Consider the following 21,876-nt stretch of genomic DNA (forward strand, 5'->3'; position numbering starts at 1 on the left):
GGGACTTGTTGAATCTGCCTTAATGGAAGATGACCTTTAGACCCACCTGCCTCAGAGTTGTGGTTGTTGCTTTCCAGGGCACCGCTTGTCCACCCTTTGCACGAAAAGGCGAGGAGAACGACCACGAAATTAAAGGCCAAGTCCAGATAGAACTTACTTCTAAGCCGCCAGCCCATGCCAGGGCTCCCTGTCGGCCGTCACCACCCCCAGCTCCTTCAAGGTCAAGCCAGTCACTTCAAGGATACCATTCACCCATCTTGCCCTTGGTCAGTCACCCACGCCAGAGCTCCCTGTCGGCCAGTCATCACCCCCAGCTCCTTCAAAGTCAATCCAGTCACTTCAAGGATACTATCCATCCATCTTGCCCTTGGTCGGCCCCTCTTCCTTTTTCCTTCCATTTTCCCCAGCATGATTGTCTTCTCTAAGCTTTCCTTTCTTCTCATGATGTGGCCAAAGTACATCTTTGACCCCAGCTTTTAGATGGCACTTATTTGCTTACTTTGCTTACTAAAATCAGTTTAATTTGGTTAACAAAAGCTCTCACTGGCCCTCTTTTCCTACTCAGGAAGAGCTGTAAGATGGCATTATAGATGCACTTGCGGGGAAAGACCAAAGAAGAACAGGGGGCTCAGTATTTATATAAAAATACACATCGATTTATACACACTTTTATACAACCAAACATATAGGCACTGTCGGCTTAGCCCTTGGATCCTCAGGCCACTGAGTGTTGTTGTCCTTGTTGTTGTCGAAATAGTTGACTGCAGAAACCAGTGTGATTTATATAAACTCGAACACTGGTGCTTTTCCCAAGTGGCTTCCCAAATCTCAATACAAAAAGTTCACGAATAGTCTCAGATGTGTTACTGTGTGCAACAGCAAACAAACACCCCAAAAAATAACACCAAACCGTAAGCACAGTATAGTCACCCTGGAGCACTGTAAAACTCCATTGGTTTCAATGCCGATTTTCTTGGGAAAGAGCCCCGTGGCAGTAAAAGGCAGTAAAAGGGCAAAAAACAAACAAAAACCCTGGGTTTCCATAGGGAAGTGGGGTCCACTTCAGCCTCTGCAAAGGACATGGCTCCCTCGACCTGGGCACAAGGCGGCCTATCGCTAGAGAAAGTGTGGAAGGCCATTCTGAAACAAGGATTCTTAAAATAGATATATTTATATATAAGTATTATGCAGAAACCATTTTTTCCCTAAGAGCTGCTTGTCAGTTTATTGCCACCCCGGTTCTGCGCAGGTTTCACAGGGGAGTAAGTCGGTTTTTTATTTCAAGGTTTGCTTCTGTTTAGGAAGTCGAAGGAGAGGAGTCCCAGGTGGTGCAAAGGGTTAAACCCTTGTGCCAAGAGGACTGCTGACCGAAAATCCCTGGCCGAGCGGATGAGCTCCCTTCTGTCAGCTCCAACTTCTCATGCGGGTACATGAGAGAAGCCTCCCACCAGATGGTAAAACATCCGGGCGGATGAGCTCCCTTGTCAGCTCCAGCTTCTCATGCAGGGGCATGAGAGCAGCCTCCAAAACATCCGGGCGGATGAGCTCCCTTCTGTCAGCTCTAGCATCTCATGCAGAGACATGAGAGGAGCCTCCCACAGGATGGTAAAACGTCCGGGCTGGTAAGCTCCCTTCTGTCAGCTCCAGCTTCTAATGTCATGCGGAGACATGAGAGGAGCCTCCCACAGGATGGTAAAACATCCGGGCTGGTGAGCTCCCTTCTGTCCGCTCCAGCTTCTCATGTCATGCGGAGACATGAGAGGAGCCTCCCACAGGATGGTAAAACATCCGGGCTGGTGAGTTCCCTTCTGTCAGCTCCAGCTTCTCATGTCATGCGGAGACATGAGAGGAGCCTCCCACAGGATGGTAAAACATCCGGGCTGGTGAGTTCCCTTCTGTCAGCTGCAGCTTCTCATGCGGAGACATGAGAGGAGCCTCCCACAGGATGGAAAAACATCCGGCCCTCTGGGCAACGTCCTTGCAGACGGCCAATTCTCTCACCAGAAGCTACTTGCAGTTTCTCAAGTTGCTCCACACACACACAAATATACACAAATGCAAAGGAGAGGCCTCCCAAAAAGGAACAACTAAGCGGTTGGGTTGACCGGAAAACTGGAAGTCCTTTCCAGATTATTTCACATTTACAGTCTCCACCCCTGTTTCCCTTTACCTGGTCCATGATCCCACCTATATTGTACTCCCTATTATTATTATTATTATTATTATTATTATTATTATTTCCTTCGAAACCGTGATCAAACTCCGGAGGGGTTGTGTGTGTGTGTGCATACATCTGAGATATATGTATCTATATACAATCTCAGACACCCCCTCCCTCTTTTTTTAGCACCTGGATTGCCTCCATTCACTTTAAAGAAGTTTCTCCACAGTACAAAGGCCTGGACTGAGGCGAGAGGAACAGAAACTACCAAAATACAAGTTTTTTTAAAAAAAAAAATCAGGGGGGAAAACCTGCAGCATTCCATTACATCCATGAATGGCAAAAAATTAGCAAAAAATGCCCCTTTACTTAAAAAAAAAATAAGGGTGACGGAGAAATATTAAATATATTTCAAGTCATTTTCAAAGCCAAGGAGAAGGCGAGGCGGAGGTCCCGGATCAGGAGACATTGTCCTTCAGCTTGGAGACGATTTTCTTGTCCTTGACGCGGCGGTTCTGGAACCAGATGGTGACCTGCCTCTCGGAGAGGTTGGTGGCCGCCGAGATCCTCCGCCGCTTGTCCTTGTTGATGAACTTGTTGAGGGCGTACTCGCTCTCCAGCTCCTTCAGCTGCAACTTGGTGTAAGGCACCCGCTTCTTCCGCCCGCGGCGGTAGACGCACATCTCGGGCTGGTTGAGGGCCACGTCTCCTGCAAACGAAGAGAGAGAGAGAAGGGGGAGAGGCAAATTAAAGGGGGGCACGGGGCACGGGAAGAGAGAGGCCTTCCTAAGGAAAAGAGCCCAGGAGGAAGAGGGTCAGGGCTGGGAGAAAACCGAGGGAGGCGCTGGCTTCCTTGCTTGCTTGATCTGCAAGCCCCTCATGCAAACAGATCTTGTGCCACCAGCCTTTCTCTTTCAGATATTGTCTAGATACTGGCCGGACAATGGTGGAATAGCACCACTTACATATTACTAAAGGTAAAGGTTTCCCCTGACATTAGTCAGTGTCCTAAGTGTCCGTAGCCGCCTCCAAGGACATGTGGCCGGCATGACTGTATGGTCACGTGGCCACATTACCCCGCAGAAGCGGTACCTATTGATCTACTTACATTTGCATGTTTTCAAATTGCTAGGTTGGCAGAAGCTGGGGCTAACAGAGGGAGCTCACTCGCTCTCTGGATTCGATTAACCTGCTGCACCATTGAGGCCCTCCCTACATATTACTATTACTATTGTTTTTGTTTATTAGTTCAGTCACTTCCTCATGGACCAGCCCATGCCAGAGCTCCCTGTCGGCCGTCACCACCCCCAGCTCCTTCAAGGTCAAGCCAGTCACTTCAAGGATGCCATCCATCCATCTTGCCCTTGGTCAGCCCCTCTTCCTTTTTCCTTCCTTTTCCCCAGCATCATTCTCTTCTCCAAGCTTTCCTGTCTTCTCATGATGTGGCCAAAGTACTTCATCTTTGCCTACAATATCCTTCCCTCCAATGAGCAGTTTTATTTCCTGAAGTATGGACTGGTTGGATCTTCTCGAAGTCCAATGCACTCTCAGAACTTTCCTCCAACACCACAGTTCAAAAGCATCTATCTTCCTTCTACTATTTAAATAAAAATTAAATATTTATTTAATATTTACTACTATTACGTATTACTAGTATTACACATTACAAATTACTAACTTTCCTGTTTTTTTTGGGGGGGGGGGGGCTGCGGATATTTGTCTTTCTTGCGCTTGAGCCCCCACCCACACAGCTGAATAAAATCCCACATTATCTGCTTTGAACTGGGATATATGACAGTGTGGACTCAGAAAACCCAAGCCCTTCTACACAGTCATATAACCCAGAATATACAGGCAGAAAATCCCACAATATCTGCTTTGAACTGGGTTATCAGTGTCCATACTGTGGGATTTTATTCAACTGTGTGGAAGGGGCCTCAGTTCAAAGCACATATTGTGGGGTTTTCTGTCTTGATATTCTGGGTTGTATGGCTGTGTGGAAGGGCCTTGAGCCAGCAATGAAAACTCAAAAGAAAATGTTACAGCTGAATATTTCCATAGAGGACACTGGATAAAACAGGCTGAAATGCACAAATTACAATGGCCAACACACATTTTGGTGCCTCAAATGTTAGTCCTATTTCTGGGTATATTTTGACCTGCCGATTCCAAAAATGGTGCTAGTTTTCACCTATCAGCTCTAGTTTTTGAGATACAGAACATATGCCACTTAGCAGACTTCATAAACTGGCCCAGAACACAATTGTTGTTCCTGGGTGATAAATGTCATTTCCTAGTCGCTTCTATCATAAAAACATGGAAAAAGTTCATTATACTGCAGACACTTTGTATTTTGTGGGACATCCCGCAGCATATTTTACTATAGTTTTTCAATGGATATCTCACAGAGTCTCAACCAATTCAACATAGTTTGTGACAGCCACAAAAAACAAAGTTTCTGGAGTAGAACAACTATTTTTAAAGTAAGTGCAGCACAATTAAACAGGAAAGAAGACTTTCAAACTAGGAACAGAACTTTTTTCAAATGTTGTTACATTACACTAGAGAATGAATCCACTTTCAATCCGGTTTCTGCCTCCTGCAGAATTCTGGGGTTTGCAGTTTAGTGAGGCTGTTAAAGGCTCCTCCCTAAATTACAAACCCCAGAATTCTGAAGAAGGCAGCTGAATGATGTAATGAATGGTAAATGAATCCTCAGATTAAGTGCCTCAAATAACCCTAGAACAGGTCTGAAAACCAAGGCACCTCTACCTACCTACCTACCTATCTATCTATATGTCAGTGTCTTGGGTTTTAGACCTAGGGTTTTAGGCCTAAGAAAGTTTCACTTTATTTTCTTCTTCATACAAGCCAGTCATATTTAATCTTCTATCTGTCCCCTGCCATGCAGTTGCTGTGGCCCAGTCTGTGTATATGTGTTGTGTGTGTGTGTATATGCGTATATGTGTGTGTATATATTTGTGTATATGTGTATATATGTGTGTTAATAATAATAATAATAATAATCATAAATATATGTGGTTTTGTGCATGCATTGTAATTTTTTTTGGGTTTTGGCTTTTTAAGTCTCTTCTGCTGTGTTTTTCAGTGTTTTAAGAGTGATGGTCACTCGTTGGCCTGATAGGTGTATTTTGTCCAAATCTAGTGTCAATTCGTTCAGTGGTTTTTGAGTTATGTTAATCCCACAAACGAACATTACATTTATATATCTATATCTATATCTATATCTAGGGTGCCCTAGGGCTTTAGGCCTAAGAAAGTTCCACTTTATTTTCTTCTTCATACAAGCCAGTCATATTTAATCTTCCATCCTCATTAATAATACAGCCCTGTGTGTATCTCTATCTCTATCTCTATCTCTATCTCTATCTATCTATCTATCTATCTATCTATCTATCTATCAATCTATCTACTTAGAGGGCTGTGTTATTAATGAGGATAGAACATTAAATGTGACTGGCTTGTATGAAGACGACAATAAAGTGAAACTTTCCTCAGCGAAGTCTCCTTCTCCAGATGCCTTTGATGTTGTTGCATCTGAGGGAGTCGGCTTCAGTCTACGAAAGTTTAGGCTTTCTCAAGGGCTACAAGTTGGGGACTTTGCGCAGCCTGTTCCAAAGGAAATGAGGCTCCTCTCTTCTTTCAGACCTCCGAGGCTGGTTCCGCCTGTGGCTTGGGGAAGGGGGCAGGGGCCATCCGGGGCCGGGAGCCTCCAGGGCAGCCTTGGGAAAGCAAACAACAGGGAAACGAGCACGGCAACAAGCTCAGAGATGAAAGGGAGAGGCCTGTCCTCCAGGCTCGGCCGCAGAGCGCCTTTGAACTCGCCCTTCTTGGGACTTTTCTACAGTCGGGACAACAATGGAGAGGACTGGAATGGGAAGGGAATTGAAAAGTCCAAACAGACCGAAACGGGGATCAAAAACCAGGTAGGGTGCGGGGTAATTTTGCAAAGGGGTCAGTTCTACAAGTCCCAACGGCTCAAGGTCAACATGGCTTGCTGGGAAGAGTCCTCGCGAGATCAGAAGCCCTTCAAACCACAGCCGAGACATGAAACACGCTTCCCTTGCGAGAAAAGGAAAGGCGGCCGTGCTCGGCCCAGAGGAAGGCAGCGGGCAAATAGGGAGACCCCTTCGTAAATGGGGTCACTCGGTTCAAGAAAGCCACGGCCCTGAGTTCGCAAGGCCTGGGCAGGACTGGTTTGTTAATTACAAGGAATTGGGAGGTCTCTTATTTGTAGTAGGGCCGCCATAAGTCAATGCTGACTTGAACGAAGGCAAGTAGCAAAAGTAAATATGCAAACAAGTAAGTGCGGAGGGGAAATCTGAGTGGAAATAATGCAACAGAGGACATGCAACGCACCCCACACTCCAGAAACTTCGTTCCCCGTTTTTCCTAGTTTCCAACAGACCTCACAACTTCTGAGGATGCCTGCCACACATGCAGGCGAAACGTCAGAAGAGAATGCTTCTAGAACATGGCCAAGCAGCGGGAAAGCCTACAACAACCAAGTGATTCCGGCCATGAATACCTTCGTTTTTGTGGCTACCACAAACTATGTTGAATTGGTTAAGACTCGGATGAGATATTCCTTGAAAAACTGTAGCAAAATGTGTTGCAGGATGTCCCACAAAAGCAAAATTTTTGCAACTTTCCCAATGTTTTTTTTATAACAGACCCAATTAGGAAATGGCATTTATAACCCAGAAACAAAAATCGTGTTGTTATTATTAGTAGGCAATGGTTAATTGCCTTCAAATCTTCTACTTATTGGTGACCCGGTGAATGCAAGGTCCCAAAGTCACTCCACCCTCAATACCCAGCTAAGCTCTGTTGTTGTTATTGTTGCTGCTCTGACAACTTTGATTTGGTAACCCAATGAATTAGGCTGAATCTACACTGCCATATAATGCAGCTCAACTGTATTGAACCAGATTATATGAGCCAACTCATATAATCCGGTTCAATGCATTCTGAAACTGCATTATATTATACGACCTAGCCCTGCTCAGGTCTTATGGTGGCAATGATGATGATGACGACTGGGGTATTGTGTGATTTCCAGGCTGTATGGCTATCTTCTAATAGCATTTTCTCCTGACATTTCGCCTGCATAGCCCTGCCCGGGTCTTATGATAATAATAATAAATAATGAGGATAATAATAATAATAAATAATGAGGATGACTGGGGTATTGTGTGATTTCCATCATCTTATGATGATGATGATGATGATGATGATGATGATAACTGCTGGAGTATTGTGTGGTTTCCAGGCTGAATGGCTGTCTTCTAGCAGCATTTTCTCCTGACATTTCGCCTGCATAGCCCTGCTCGGGTCTTATAATAATAATAAATATAATCATGAGGACGACTGTATGGCCCTGTTCTAAAAGCATTTTCTCCTGAAATTTCGCCTGCATCTGTGGCTGGCATTTTCAGAGGGTCATAATAATGACTCTTCTGAAAAGTGCGACTAAGTTCGACTTCCTCTCAAACTCCAGCGCTGGCCATTCTCCCAGTGCGGATAGTTCTGGGATGCAGGAAGAGCTTCCCTCCCTGTGCTCTCCCCTCTGTGGTTGAGGTGGGCAGCTCCTTCCTTCACCCAGCGGCCTTCGCTTCCTGTCCGGCTGACCTCCCCCTTCCCCCTCCCCCTCCCTTCCGCGCCTACCTGGGAAGGAGGACTTCCAAAAGTGGGAGCCCTGGCCCTGGTCCTTGGCGCAGTACACCTGCCCGTTCCACCCGTTGGCCAGCGTCCAGGACTGGTAGCCCTCCATGGAGATGTAGGCCTCGTGGCGGGGTTCCCCGGCCGCTGCCGCCGCCGCCGCGGACCCGAAGGTGGAGACCACGTCCAGGTATCCCGCGGGCACGTGCTGGTAGGGCCCTCCGGCGGCGGCGGCGGCAGCAGCGGCGGCGGCATAGCCCTGGTAGAAGGAGACCTCCTTGGCCCGGGTGGAGGCCTCTCCGACGCCCCCCACGCCCACTCCGCCGCCTCCCACGGCCGCCGCTCCAGCCCCTCCGGCGCCCAGCCCGGCCACGTCCATGTACTTCTCCACGGGGAAGGCGGCGGCGTGTGGGGAGGCCTTGAGCGCGGCGTTCTGTTGCAGCCCGACCCCGTGGGCCATGCGGCAGCTGTAGTAGCCGTTGCCGAAGGGGTGGTAGCCCGGGTGGTAGCCCAGAGCGGCGGCGGCAGCAGCGGCAGCGGTGGCCGTGGCGGAGGGAGGGGGCGCCGCCGTCGAGGGCCCGCTGCTGCCGCCGCTGCAGTCCTTGGAAGAAGGCGCCTCCGAGGAGGACGAGGACGAGCGAGCCCCGGCCGAACGCTCGTAAAGGAAGCCCGAAGCGGAGGAGGAGGAGGAAGCCCCCGGGCGGTTCGGCGGCGTGCTCCCGAAGGCCGGCGGGGAGAGGAAGTTGCGGCAGTGTCCTCCGCCTCCGCTGCTACTCCCCCCTCCGCCTCCTCCTGCGTCTCCCCGAAGCGGCTCCATCTCCCAGCCGCCCACTGCTCGGCTCATGCTTCCCGCGCAAAAGGATCCTGTTGCTTCTTCTGCTTCTTTGGCTGCTGCTGCTGCTGCTTCTCCTCCTCTTCCCCGTCTTGGCCCGGCGGCGGCGGCCCAGCGCCGCTCATGGCGAGCCCTCTGTGGGAAGAAGGGGCCAGCCAGCCAGCCAGCAGACAGGCGGGCGGATCAGCGGCCTCCCCTCCTCGCCGCGCTCGCTCGGGATGGTTTATAAAAACGAAGGCCACGTTGGGAGGGAGCGAGGGAGGGAAGGAAGGAGGGAGGGGGCGAGGGGCAGCAGCGCCTCTGGCTTCGCAGGGAGGCTGGGCGGGGCCCCATTGGACGGCGGCGCCCACGTGACCCTGGCCCGGCCACCGGGAAACTGAGCCAGTGAGGGGAGGAGGGAGGGAAAGAGAGAGAGAGAGAGAGAGAAGGGAAGCTTCCCCCTCCCCCTCCACATCCAAACTTTGTTTAGAAGTGTGCAGCTCCACTCCTCCCATCCGTAGACTTCTTTTCCTTTCAAAGAAAAAGGGGAATAAAGGAAGGAGGGGAAGGGGGAGAGAACAAAGCTGCATGTATATGTCTCTCTGTGTATTAATACATATATACCTACATACACACATATTTTAGAGATAGAGAGATATAATGTGCATGAATAAATATAGACATATACATTATATAGAGAGAGATAGAGATAGATACAGTGTGCATGAATAAATATAGACATATACATTATATATACTAGAAATGGAGATATATAGTGTGTATAAATAAATATGTACATGTACATTATATATACTAAAGATAGATATCGTGTGCATGAATAAATATAGACATATACATTATATATACTAGAGATAGAGACAGAGAGATATAGTGTATATGAATAAATATGTACATATATATTATATATACTAGAGATGGAGATAGGGAGATATAGTGCATATGAATATATATATATATATATATACACAACATACATTATATATACATATAGTATATGTGTGTGTATACACACATATTTGGATCACAGTGCGTATGCACATAAATATGTATGCATATAAATATATAGTGTGTATGAATAAATATATTCATATATTATATACATTATATATGCATGCATATAGTATGTGTGTATGCATATAGGTGTGTGTGTATACATACATAATGTATGCATGTGTGTGTATGCATACATTATGCATAAACACACTGTGATCCATTGGTTTGTTTGCTTGGGCCCACTCAGCTACTCAACCTCTTTGGGTCGCCTTGTGGAGAGAAAAAGCAGGTATAAATAAACATAATAATAAACATAATAATAACAATCTCCTCACTGGGTGACTTTGGGTGAGCCATACAATCTCAGCCCTAGAAAACCCCAAATTGGGTCGCCATAATTAGGGAAAGGGCAGGAAGGCACAGCACAAGTCTCTGTGTGTGTGTTTGTTGTTGTGTGCTTTCATTTCCTGAGTCAAGGTGAAGCTACTCTAGATTTTCTTGACGGAATTTGTTCAGAGGGGGTTTGGCCTCCACCTCCCTCTGAGGCTGAGAGCGTGTGACTCCTTTAAGGTCACCCCGCTGTCGATTTCCACGACCGAGCGCAGACGTTTTGGCCAATACTCAGGCCCCTGCCCCAGGCTGGCTCTCCCAGGGTCATGCCCCTCCTCCAGTGGTCTTGGTCAGTAGAAGGGACATCAATCTTGAACCAGCTCTTGAGGAGAAGCTTGGGATCCCAGTGACAGACAGGCGGACAGGCCAGGAGGGCGGATGCGAAGACAACCACCTTTCATCCCCGGTAAGGACCTGAGAAGAGTGAGGTTGGAAGTGGAGAACAGACAGAGGCATTTTCTTACCGCTGCTACTGCTCTAAGGATGGGATAAGAACTGGGGAGTGACTGAGATGAGAAACTTGAACATTCAATACATTTTTTTTGGCGTGGAAAGAGGTTTATTTCCTGCGGCCTGAGGACATTGGAAATCATAAAGATCGTCATCATCATCATTCCCATCCAAACAATGCCACGCTCGTCCATTGCGGACTTTCCAAAGCCTCTCTTCTCGAAATGGGAGGAATGTTGAAACTGTCGTTTCTGCCACCCATTTCCATCCCGACCTCAAGCCTAGTTTTGGGCGAAATAAGGTCCGGGAGATATCCCTCTGCCCACGCGAGTCCCGAGATGCAGATACTGAAGGACACGGAGACGCCTTTCTTTCTGTTCATTGCTCTTAAATAAGTTCGTCCAACGCCTAGGAAGATATGAAAGACGTATAGGAAAAGGGAAAGGGGTGGTGGTGGTCTGGACAGATGTTATAACACCCGATCCTTGCAATGATTAATTAATACCTGCTTGCCATTCCCGAAGGGATAAAAAGGTAGGTTCTTTCTTTTTTCTGTCACAAATTTTAGCCGCCCCGGAGCTTCCCATGTTCTCTTCCCCTGCCAGATCCCAAATACATTCCTTAAGTGGATCACAGGGTGGAGCTTTCAGACGGGAAACTATTCTGGCACTTGCAGGTAGTGGCTGGCACCCCGGAGAAAAGAGAAAGGGACATAAAGGGAGAGCTCTAGATTTCTACCACGTGGATTAAGGACATTTAGGGCTCTTCCAGACAGGCCCTACATCCCAGGATCTAGGATGTCCCAGATTATCTGGCAGTGTGAATTCATATAATCCAGTTTAAAGCAGAAAACCTGGGATCAGGTCCTGGGATATAGGGCATGCCTGGAAGGGACTTTAAATATCCCTTTTACCCAGTGCCCTTCCACACTGCCATATAACCCAGGATATTAAGGCAGAAAATCCCACAATATCTGCTTTGAACTGGGTTATTTGAGTCCACACTGCTTTGAATATTCCAGTTTAGAGCAGAGAATGTGGGATTTTATTCAGCTATGTGGAAGGGCCCCCCAGAAAATAAGGTTGGATATCCACTGCCAAATAATGCAGTATTACATGGCCAGTATAGACTGATGCAGTTCGAATGGCATTATTTGGCAGGTTAGACCCAGCCTAAGCCTCTCTTCCTAGATCCATTTCTATCAGCCTTCAAAGAAAACTGACCCTCTTCCGTGGTGTTTTACTGTCTTACGATAAGACTTACAGTGGAAAGAAACAAAGGGGGAAAGGAAGAAGAGGGAGACCTCTGAATAAAGGAGTTTTTTCCCCAAACTACATGCTCATACCTTACTAAAACTCCGCCAAACTAGAGTCACCTAAGAGTCCCATTTTCCCAAATGGCTGGTGGCTTTGTGGAGGTATTGAGAAGCTAGGTGGGGCCTCCTCTCGAAAGGGAAGCCGAAGACACTTGTAAAAGAATTCGTAGCAAATTCGGGATCGGATCCAGGACCCAGACTCCTGCTCTGGACACTGAGAAGTTGCTGCCCAATAGAAGCAACCTGCCCCTTCCCTCCCCCATCCCCCCAAGGCCTTGAAAGAGAAGAGATTGGCAAAGGAAAAGGGAGAAGGGGAAAGAAACAAAACCTGTCACTGGGGAAGGGTCCTGGTTTGCGGTCTTCCTGGGAAGAGAGAAGAATGGAAAAGCCCTGCCAAGGGGCCGGGCCGAGGAGAGACGCCAATGACTGGCTACTTTTTCTCCCAGGATGCATCTACAGTGTAGAATGGATGCGGTTTGATACCACTTGAACTGCCAAGGCTCACTGCTATGCTAGTTTGGTGAGGTACAAGCCCTCTTTGGCAAAGAAGGCCAAAGACCCTGTCAAACCAAATACTCCCATGATTCAATAGAATGGCAGTTAAGTGGGGTCAGGCTGCATTCATTGAACAGGGTAGAGCAGGCATGGGCCAACTTGGGCCCTCCTAGTGTTTTGGACTTCAACTCCCACAATTCTTAACAGCCTCAGGCAGGCATGTAGCGGGGGGGGGGGGCTCGGGGGGCTTCAGCCCCCCCCCCGAAATTTTCATGGTGTTTCTCGAAAAGGCCTTATTGGTGCATTATTTAAACTGTTATGTTTATTCATATCATGATCTGATCACCATACTCAATATATCCCATATGCATGGGGGTATTGGGGTAATGATACAAAAGGTTTGCTAGGCTAGACCCTCTTTCACTCAGACTCAGCCCCCCCCCCGAAACTCAGCCCCCCCCCCGAAACCCCCCCTGAAAAAAAATTCACCCCCCCCAAACGAAATCCTGGCTACGGGCCTGGCCTCAGGCCCCTTCCTTCCAGCTTAAGCGGCTGAGGGGGGAAAGGAAAGGGTCCGAGGCTGTTAGGAATTGTGGGAGTTGAAGTCCAAAACACCAAGAAGGCCCAAGTTGGCTCATGCCTGGTATGGATGTATGCCCAGTCATTCCCTCATCAACCCGGAGGGTCAAACAGTTCACGCTCCTCTGAACCCAATTCCTACTTGTTCCCAGGACACGTCAACCGCTCCGGATTAGGAAGTGGTTAGGAAAGGCCACGAAACCCGAAATGGTTCTTCTACTCAGTGGAATGACTCTTCCCCTTTTCTCTTGGCAGAGCTTAAGAGCGCACGGGTTTGGAAAATGTTTTCCCCCTCCTTTGAAAACATTCCTGCAAGATCAGAGAGGAGCACCACGTCCCACAGCCGTGGGTTAACTTGGATTGTTCTGTGATAACTCTTCAAGGCTCAGAAATTAGAAAGAAGGGGGAGGGTTAATAGGAACAGGGCCCAGCTCAAGCCAAACGCTTTGGAAAGGCTGTGGTGGAAAGGGCGCGCAGGGAAACCCCGACCCTACTGAAATCCGCAGCTGGATCCCTGCCTTATTTTGAGTGGGAAGAACAGTCAGCTGCCAGCGATTCGTGGCGATTTTCTCCCCTCCATATGACGTGGCAGGGCCCACTCCAGCCCCTTTGAAAACGTGGGTTAACTGAGGGCCCTTCCACACAGCCATATAACCTAGAATATCAAGGCAGGAAATCCCACAATATTTCCTTTGAACTGGCAGTGTGGACTCAGATAATCCAGTTCAAACCAGATATTGTGGGATTTCCTGCCTTGATAGTCTGGGTTATATGGCTGTGAGTAAGGGTCCTAACTATGTCTGACTGCCCTAGCACAGGGGTAGGTATTCCAAGGAGTGTGGGTATTCCAAGGAGTGTGTCCAGACTGTAGAATAAATGCAGTTTAACATCACTTTAACTGCCACGTCTTAATGCAATGGAATCCTGGGAGTTGTAGTTTGCGGCCACGGAGTGTGGCGGAGGCCCCTTCTTTGGAAGCTTTTAAACAGAGGCTGGATAGCCATCTGTGGGGGGTGGGGGTGCTTTGATTGTGTTTTTCCTGCATCACAGGGGGTTGGACTGGATGGCCCATGAGATCTCTTCCAATTCTATGATGCTTGATCAGTGGTTCTCAACCTGTGGGCCCCCAGATGTTCTGGCCTACAACTCGCAGAAATCCCAGCCAGTTTACCAGCTGTTCGGATTTCTGGGAGTGAAAGGCCAAAACAGGTTGGGAACCATTGGCCTAGATCAGCAGTTCTCAACCTGTGGGTCCTCATGTTTTGGCCTTCAACTCCCAGACATCCTAACAGCTGGTAAACTGGCTTGGGATTTCTGGGAGTTGTAGGCCAAAACACCTGGGGACCCACAGGTTAAGAACCATTGGCCTAGATGAACCCCAAATCAGGAGCTCAGGTGGAAAGCAGAGACAAAGGAAGGAAGGCAGGAGAAGCTCTCTACGCACATACAGACATATTGGGGTCCACCCCCCCCCCCACTCCCATATTTGCATAAAATCTCTTCCTTTTACAGAAACACTCCAGCAAAGGGGACAAGGCTCTGGAAGGACTCACCCAGGAAAGGCAGGTCAATTTGACCCGGCATTTGAGCAAACAAAGTCAGCCGGGGGTGGAGGGGGAAATAAATGTTCTCCTCACAGCATCTTGCCTAACCAGACTCTCCGGGAAAGAAGGGGAGACCTTCCTCGTTGGACCCGCAGCACCTTTCCGGCCCTCGCCCCCCCCTCCAATCCCTCCCCCTTGGCACCGAGTCAAGGTGCGTGCAGCTGACCTCATACATTTTTTCCATTTGCAAATGGCGCGGGAGGCATCAGAGTAAACAATTTGGTCAGCTGGATCTGGGCACTCAGGGAACCGACTTCTTCTTCGGGGCTTCCTGAGAAAAGGGGAGGGGGGATTTCGGGAAGGAATTAGCTCACTCTCTGTTGCCCCCCCCCCCCCCCGCTCCTTCCGCCACACCAAAGACTTCATGGAAGAGTTATGCAGAACCACTGCCCCTCACTGAATACTATAATAAATGAACCTTGGGTGCCATCTACATTAATACGCCACTTTCACTGACATGGCTCAGTCCTATGGGAGCCTGAGATTTGTAGTCTAAGATTTGTGTAAATAATAAATAAATAAGTAGTCTAATGCCCCCACAGCTGAATAAAATCCCACATTTTCTGCTTTGAACTGTAATATATGGCAACGTGGACTCATATAACCCAGTTTAAAGCAGATATTGTGAGGATTTTCTACCTTGATATTCTGGGTTATTTGGCTGTGTAGAAGGGCCAGTAGTCTAAAATCCCTCCTACACTACCATATAATCCAGATTATAAAAATGGATAATTCACTTTATTGCTTTGAACTGGATTATCTGAATCTACACTGTCATGTAATCTAGTTCAAAGTTGGTAATTCGGATTTGATGTGTCACTGTGGAAGGAGTCTAAGGTCACTTCCACACAGTCATATAACCCAGAATACCAAGGCAGAAAATCCCACAATATCTGCTTTGAACTGGGTTATCCGAGTCTACACTGCCATATAATCCAGTTCAAATCAGATAGCTTAGATTTTATGCGTCACTGTAGAAGGGGACTTAGGGCCCTTCCAGACAGACATATGATCCAGAATATTAACGCAGAAAATCCCACAATATCTGCTTTGAACTACTTTATTTAGTCCACACTGCCATATTATCCAGTTTAAAGCAGAAAATGTGTGATTTTATGTGTCAGTGTCGAAGGGGCCCGAGAATGTTTTTCTCCTTCTCTGTCAAAGAGTGCTCGTGCCTCACCAAACTACGAGTCACAAGATTCCATGACATTAAACCATGGAAATTAAAGTGGTGTCAAAATGCATCGATTTTGCAGCCCAAGTGTCCCTTTTTCCTGAGTCTTACAGAAGAAAGCGATGAACGCCAGGAACATTTCAGATGTCTGTCTTTAACCGGACCTGTTTCCAATAGTGTTTGCTGAGGAGAGGGGTAAAAATAAAGATATTGCTCCTCGAAATAAGAATTATGTCTTGCGGTGATATTTCCAGCAGTCCGCAGAACCGGGACTTTAAACTTCAAATTGCGCATTTAGATAGTCGGGTTAAGGATGTAAAATAAGAGTCAGGCCAAGTGAGGGAAGGGATGGAAGCAAAGAGGATAAGATAGCAAATGTTCGGGATGTGAAGGAAGTGAGGCCCCACAGCTAATATACGGCATCTTGGATTCAGATATCCCAGTTCAAAGCAGACATTATGGGATTTTCTGCCTTGATATTCTGTGTTATACGGCTGTGTGGAAGGGCCCTGAGAAATTTGGGGACTGAGGAGAAATTTCATACTGGAGGCAGTAGTCGTATTGTTTTTATTTTGCCTCTCCTGTGGCTACAACCTCTGCCGGTTTCTCAGGCCTGATCTACAGTGCTATACAATGCTATTTTAACAGTATTTTAGAGCCCTTCCACACAGCCCTATATCCCAGAATATCGAGGCAGAAAATTCCAGAGTATCAGCTTTGAACTGGGTAATCTGAGTCCACACTCAGGGCCCTTCCACGCAGCCCTATATCCCAGAATATCATGGCAGAAACTCCCACAATATCTGCTTTGAACTGGGTTATCTGAGTCGACATTCAGATAATGTGGGATTTCCTGCCTTGATATTCTGGGATATGTGGAAGGGCCCATAGGGTCAGTGTAGAGCCATATAACGCAGTTTAGCGCTTTTCAAACTGCATTATATGGCCATGTAGACTCAACTCAACTTTCCTGGATACGGGAATTCGCCTGGAGTGTACCTGAGGAAAAGATCTCCGCACAGACTTCCTTGCCACCCAGTCCTCTCTTTTAGGGAAAGCTTCTCCCTTTGAGTGACCTGAGCTGCTTTATATAGATTCAGGATCTGGGGAACAAAGGGAAAATATTTTCCCCGATTTAATGGAGAGGTGAGTCACAAATCGGTGCCCTTCCGGAATGGGGGAAAAAAAAGAAAGACAAAGAACCTTGTTTCTTAATGGCGTGTCTTGTGTGTATGCACAAGGAACCACTCAATCATTTGCTAGCTTGTTAATACTGGGCTGCAGTCCACGAGACAGTTAGAGTGAATATTATATTTTGAATGCTTTCTTCTTTGTTTTGTTCTTCTTCTTGCGTCTTGCTTTCTAGTTATTCTTGAATTTCTATCCAGAACTCAAAGGACTAAATAGTAAAGTTTTTACAGTGTCTGCTTTCCTAGATGTGATCCTTTCCTGCTTCCATGTATTGCCGGTGATTCCTTGAAAAGGAAGAGCTTATTTTTCATTATTTTTAGTTATTATTATTTTATTTATTATTTTATTTTTATTATTCGTTGCTGTGGGAGTTTACCTTGGAATAAACAGAACTTGCAAGGACTTCGAGTGCAATGCTTCACTTTGGAAATAACATCATTGGATTCAAGTAAGTCTTCTTCAGTTCGGTGAAGTTTGTTTCCCAAGCGAAGGAGTGTGGGGCTGGGTCTAATTTACTAGAAAAGGGGAGACACGTCGTTTCTACATTTCTCATCAAAGGGCTCCAGGTATGTAGTATCCAACTAACCTGCTTTGAAATCCCATCAGTTTGAAAGAGACAGTGAACATTTCATTTCAGCCTCTCTAATAGAAGTCAGCAGCCCTGAAGTATTTTCTGTTGTGATCCCATGGGTTTAGTGCTTTGAAAGAAAAACCTAATTCCATACATAAAAATATTATTTTTGTGTAAGAATAATTGTCAACATGATCATGACAGGAAGGGAATTCTTTCCCAAATTCCTCTCAGGGCCCTTCCACTCAGCCCTATATCCCAGAATATCTGAGTCCACATTATCTGAGAGTGGACTCAGATAACCCAGTTCAAAAGAGATATTGTGGGATTTTCGGCCTTACAATATAAGGCTGTGGGGAAGGCCCCTAAATGAATTGTTGTCTCTTAAGTGTAAATGGTTAGGATTTTCATTGTTGGGTTTGAGTTTTCATTCAAATCAACGTTTTCCAGCTTGTGGTGAACACAAAGTAAATCAAAGAAGAAAGAGTAAAAGAAAACGACCCATTCTGTACCCCTTTGCTTAAAAATTAGTCTCAGGTTATGATTTCTTAGGGTGCAGAGAAAGACCCTTCTACACAACGCAATATCCCAGAAAATCAAGGCTGAAAATCCCACATGATCTGCTTTGAACTGGAATATACGGCAGTGTGGACTCAGATAACCTAGTTCAAAGCATATATTGTGGGATTTTCTGCCTTGATATTCTGGGATGGAAGGGCCCAAAGGCAGCCTTACACACAACCTTCTCACATCTGATTAAATTCAGGTATTTTCTGGCCGCTTCACTTTGGGTGCAAGTGTTGTCCTTTTACAATGAAAATACTCCAGCTAACATCAATATACTACCAAGAAGGTTAGGGCCCTTCCAGGCAGCCATATAACTCAGAATATCAAGTCAGAAAACCGCACAAAATCTGCTTTGAGCTGGGTTATCTGAGTCCACACTGCCATATATCTCAGTTCAAAGATTTTATTCAGCTGTGTGGAAGGAGCCTTAGATTCCTCCTTGGGAAGTAGCTGGAGTGTCTTTGGACCTCTTAGCAAGGTGTAAATGGTCGTCGAAAACTATTGACACTCAAAAGAAGTCAGAAGGAAAGCTGTCCTTGATCTTTATCCTTGTCTTGGGTGTTTGTATATATGCATATATATGCCCTTGGTCTTTATGTTTTGTGCATTGCTCTAGCATGCCCTGTATATGCTATTTGAAATTGCATTATATGATCAGTGTAGACTGATATAAATGTAGTTCAATGCAGTCTATATGGAGCCTTTGTAAAGTCAGAGAGACTCCCTCTATCCCTTTGACACCTTTGGATAATATAAGCTTCACCAGGCCCGTAGCCAGGATTTTGTTTGTGTGTGTGTGTGTGTGGGGGGGGGGGGGGGCTGAGTTTGGTTCGGGAGGGGGGAGGGGGGCTGAGTCTGAGTGAAAGAGGGTCTACCCTAGCAAACCTTTTGTATTGTTACCCCAATACCCCCATGCATATGGGATATATTGAGCATGGTGATCAGATCATGATATGAATAAACGTAACAGTTTAAATAATGTACCAGTAAGGCCTTCTCGCGGACCACCATGAGAATTTCGGGGGGGGGGGGGCTGAAGCCCCCCAAGCCCCCCCCCCCCCCACATGCCTGTGCTTCACACATCAGCATTCATCACTCTGTACCAACGGCAGATGTTCATTTATATGTACCAAAGCTGACACAAAAATAAAATTTAGGCCCCTTCCACACTGCTGAATAAAATCCCACATTGTCTGCTTTGAACTGGAATATATGGACTCAGATACTGGGCAGTATGGACTCAGATATGGGTAGTATGGACTCAGATGACCCAGTTCAAAGCAGATCTTGTGGGATTTTCTGCCTTGATATTCTGGGTTATAGGGTTGTGTGGAAGGGCCCTTAGTTAGTCTAAAAGTTGCTACCATATTTCCTTTTCTTTCTGCCCTCCTTCCTTCTTTTGATGCTATTACAGGGCTTCTCTGAAAACTACAATCTCTGGCCTTACCTTCGAGAATGTAGTACTCATTGCTAACCACTAGATGGCTCTACAAGTTTTCCTCTTTAAGCTTCACTCTGGCAATGCTCTGGACAGACGCCCAGTTATGTTAGCATGAAATTTGAAGCTAAGGGGCAGCTAAGCTTAAAATAATTTTGACTGCAAAAGAGGAGAGCGGGTTCTCAGACGATGCAAGAGCAACAAGAAATCTCTGCTGCCTTGTCTTCCAGCCGGTCCATAAGACTCAGGGGCGGGAAAGAAGAGTGAACATTTAATTGGGTTTCTCAATCATGTGTATTTCTAAAATAAAGCAATGAAACGTCATTGCATGACAGTGATCTTTGTCATGGAACTTAGTTATTATCAACCTTGTGGAAATTCACATAGGACATAGCATTCATAATCGTACACATTAAGTGGTTGGAGACGACCTGTCTTCCTTGAGAGACCTCAACAGAGGAAAACAGAGAGACAAATAGCAGATGGATATGGAGATTTTGTTCGTTTTCCTGGTTTTCCCAATAGATTTGGGGGTGCACCTTATGAAAATAACAATTTTTGAATGCCTCTGGATTGTATTTCTTTCTCTCTCTTCATTCTAAGCTTTCTTTATATATGCATCTATAAAACCATTTATCAATAACTGCCTGGATATTGAAGTGTGTGTTTAATGTAGCTCTTAATTATACTTGCTTGGTGTCTGCACACACACACACACACACACACACACAGTATGTATATATGTATATAATATAACACAATACAAGATATGAGTAGGTTCTCTTTGAAAGTGTACCTTCAAATTATTTGCAACTTATGGAGATCCCAAGGTGAGCCTCTTGCATGGCTTTCTTGGTATCAATTGTTCAAAGGGGATTTTGTCTTTGCCTTTGCTTTTCCCTGAGGTTGAGAAAGTGTAACATGTCCAAGGTCCCCCCAATGGGTTTTAATGGCTAATTGGTTAATTCCAGTCTTGGTCTGCAGAGTCATAGTCCAACACTCAAACCACTACATCCTGTGTTTATTTAAAGAATCAATGTTTGATTTGTATATTGAAATGCCTGCACTCGGTGTGCCATGTCTCCTTCCCCTTGCTTACTGTTAGGTATTATTATTATTACTATAATATTATAATATATATACAATATAATAATATAACATTATTTTCTGTTTATTTATACTCTCAGCAAGGAGACTGAGGCCCTTTCTACACTGCCATATAAAATCAAAATGATATTCTTTGAACTGGATTTTACGGCAGTGTAGACACAGATAATCTGGATTATATAACAGTGTAGATGAGGCCTCAAAGGGGCTAAAAGGTATGTGTTCTCTGCTTCTGTGTGTTTCTTGGGAGTGGGGGGGGGGCACTTCTCTCACACACGCTAAGGAGACCACCTTGGAGACAAAGGGTGCATCTACACTGGGATGAATGCAGTTTGACCGCTTTAAGTGCCCTGGCCCAATGCTATAGAATCATGGAGTTGTAGTCTAGTGAGGTATCAGCATTTTTTAGCAGAGAAGGCTAAAGACCTTGTAAAACTACAACTCCCTTCATGGCAGTGATATGAAACATCATTGAAGATGCATTTTAAAGCTATGCCTGTATTACAACCCATAATAATAATAATAATAATAATAATAATAATAATATAAATATAAATATAAATATATGTTGGTGGACAAGAAAAGAGATTTAAAGAAGGCCTTAAAGCTAACCTTAAAATCTGCGAACTGGGAAGCCCTGGCCCTTGAGCACTCTAACTGGAGGTCAGCTGTGACCAGTAGTGCTGCGGAATTCGAAGAGGCACAAATGTAGGACGAAAGGGAGTAACGTGTAGGTATCTATCCATCCACTGCTTGGACTACGAGGGATCACCAAAGGAAGGAAAGGAATAATATAGTCCAGAATCTGCTGCCTAGGGGCCCTTCCACACAGCCATACAACCCAGAATATCAAGGCAGAACATCCCACAATATCCGCTTTGAACTGAGTTATCTGAGTTCACACTTCCATATATTCCAGTTCAAAGCAGAAAATGTGGGATTTTATTCATCTGTGTAGAAGGGGCCTGGGAATGCGGTGGAGTCTCTCATTCCCTGGAGGTTTCTAAACAGAAGACTGGATGGCCCTCTGTCAGGAGTGTTTTGATTTTGCATCCTGGGGTTGGACTGGATGGCCCTTGGGGTTCTCTTCGAAGTCTAGGATTCTAGTTCAGACGCGGAAGAAGGCAAAAGCGAATGCAAACCTTGTCAGGAAGGCATCCCTCTGAACCCCAACCTGGGGGGCCCAAGCCCTTCCTACCCAAGCCCCTCCCAGCCCTGAGCGAAACTCGAGAGGGCTGACCCCCGCGGCGACCTTTCCTGCTCTGGCTGACACTGGCGGTGAAACCAAGTTCATCCTCGCACCGCCGCCTGGCATCGGAGGGTC

General features: G+C 46.3%; 1 protein-coding gene across 1 annotated transcript; it reads right to left on the reverse strand.

Annotated features, from left to right (window-relative positions):
- Positions 1-634: 634 nt before the first annotated feature.
- On the reverse strand, positions 635-8,955 carry HOXD13 (homeobox D13). The gene is made up of 2 exons (XM_060779511.2): positions 7,850-8,955; positions 635-2,870 (listed from the first exon to the last, which is right to left on the reverse strand). Exons 1-2 carry the CDS (start codon positions 8,685-8,687, stop codon positions 2,620-2,622), a joined length of 1,089 nt encoding a protein of 362 aa, XP_060635494.2. The 5' UTR covers positions 8,688-8,955; the 3' UTR covers positions 635-2,619.
- Between the last annotated feature and the right edge of the window lie 12,921 nt (positions 8,956-21,876).

The sequence above is a fragment of the Anolis sagrei genome, chromosome 1 (assembly GCF_037176765.1).
Source record: "Anolis sagrei isolate rAnoSag1 chromosome 1, rAnoSag1.mat, whole genome shotgun sequence".
Taxonomy (NCBI): Eukaryota; Metazoa; Chordata; class Lepidosauria; order Squamata; family Dactyloidae; genus Anolis; species Anolis sagrei.

Bases quoted from the DNA above. Each gene is read 5' to 3' on its own strand.
- HOXD13 (XM_060779511.2), bottom strand. From the start codon at position 8,687: ATGAGCCGAGCAGTGGGCGGCTGGGAGATGGAGCCGCTTCGGGGAGAC. The intron at 2,871-7,849 runs GTAGGCGCGGAA...CTTCGTTTGCAG, and splicing joins TTGGAAGTCCTCCTTCCCAG to GAGACGTGGCCCTCAACCAG.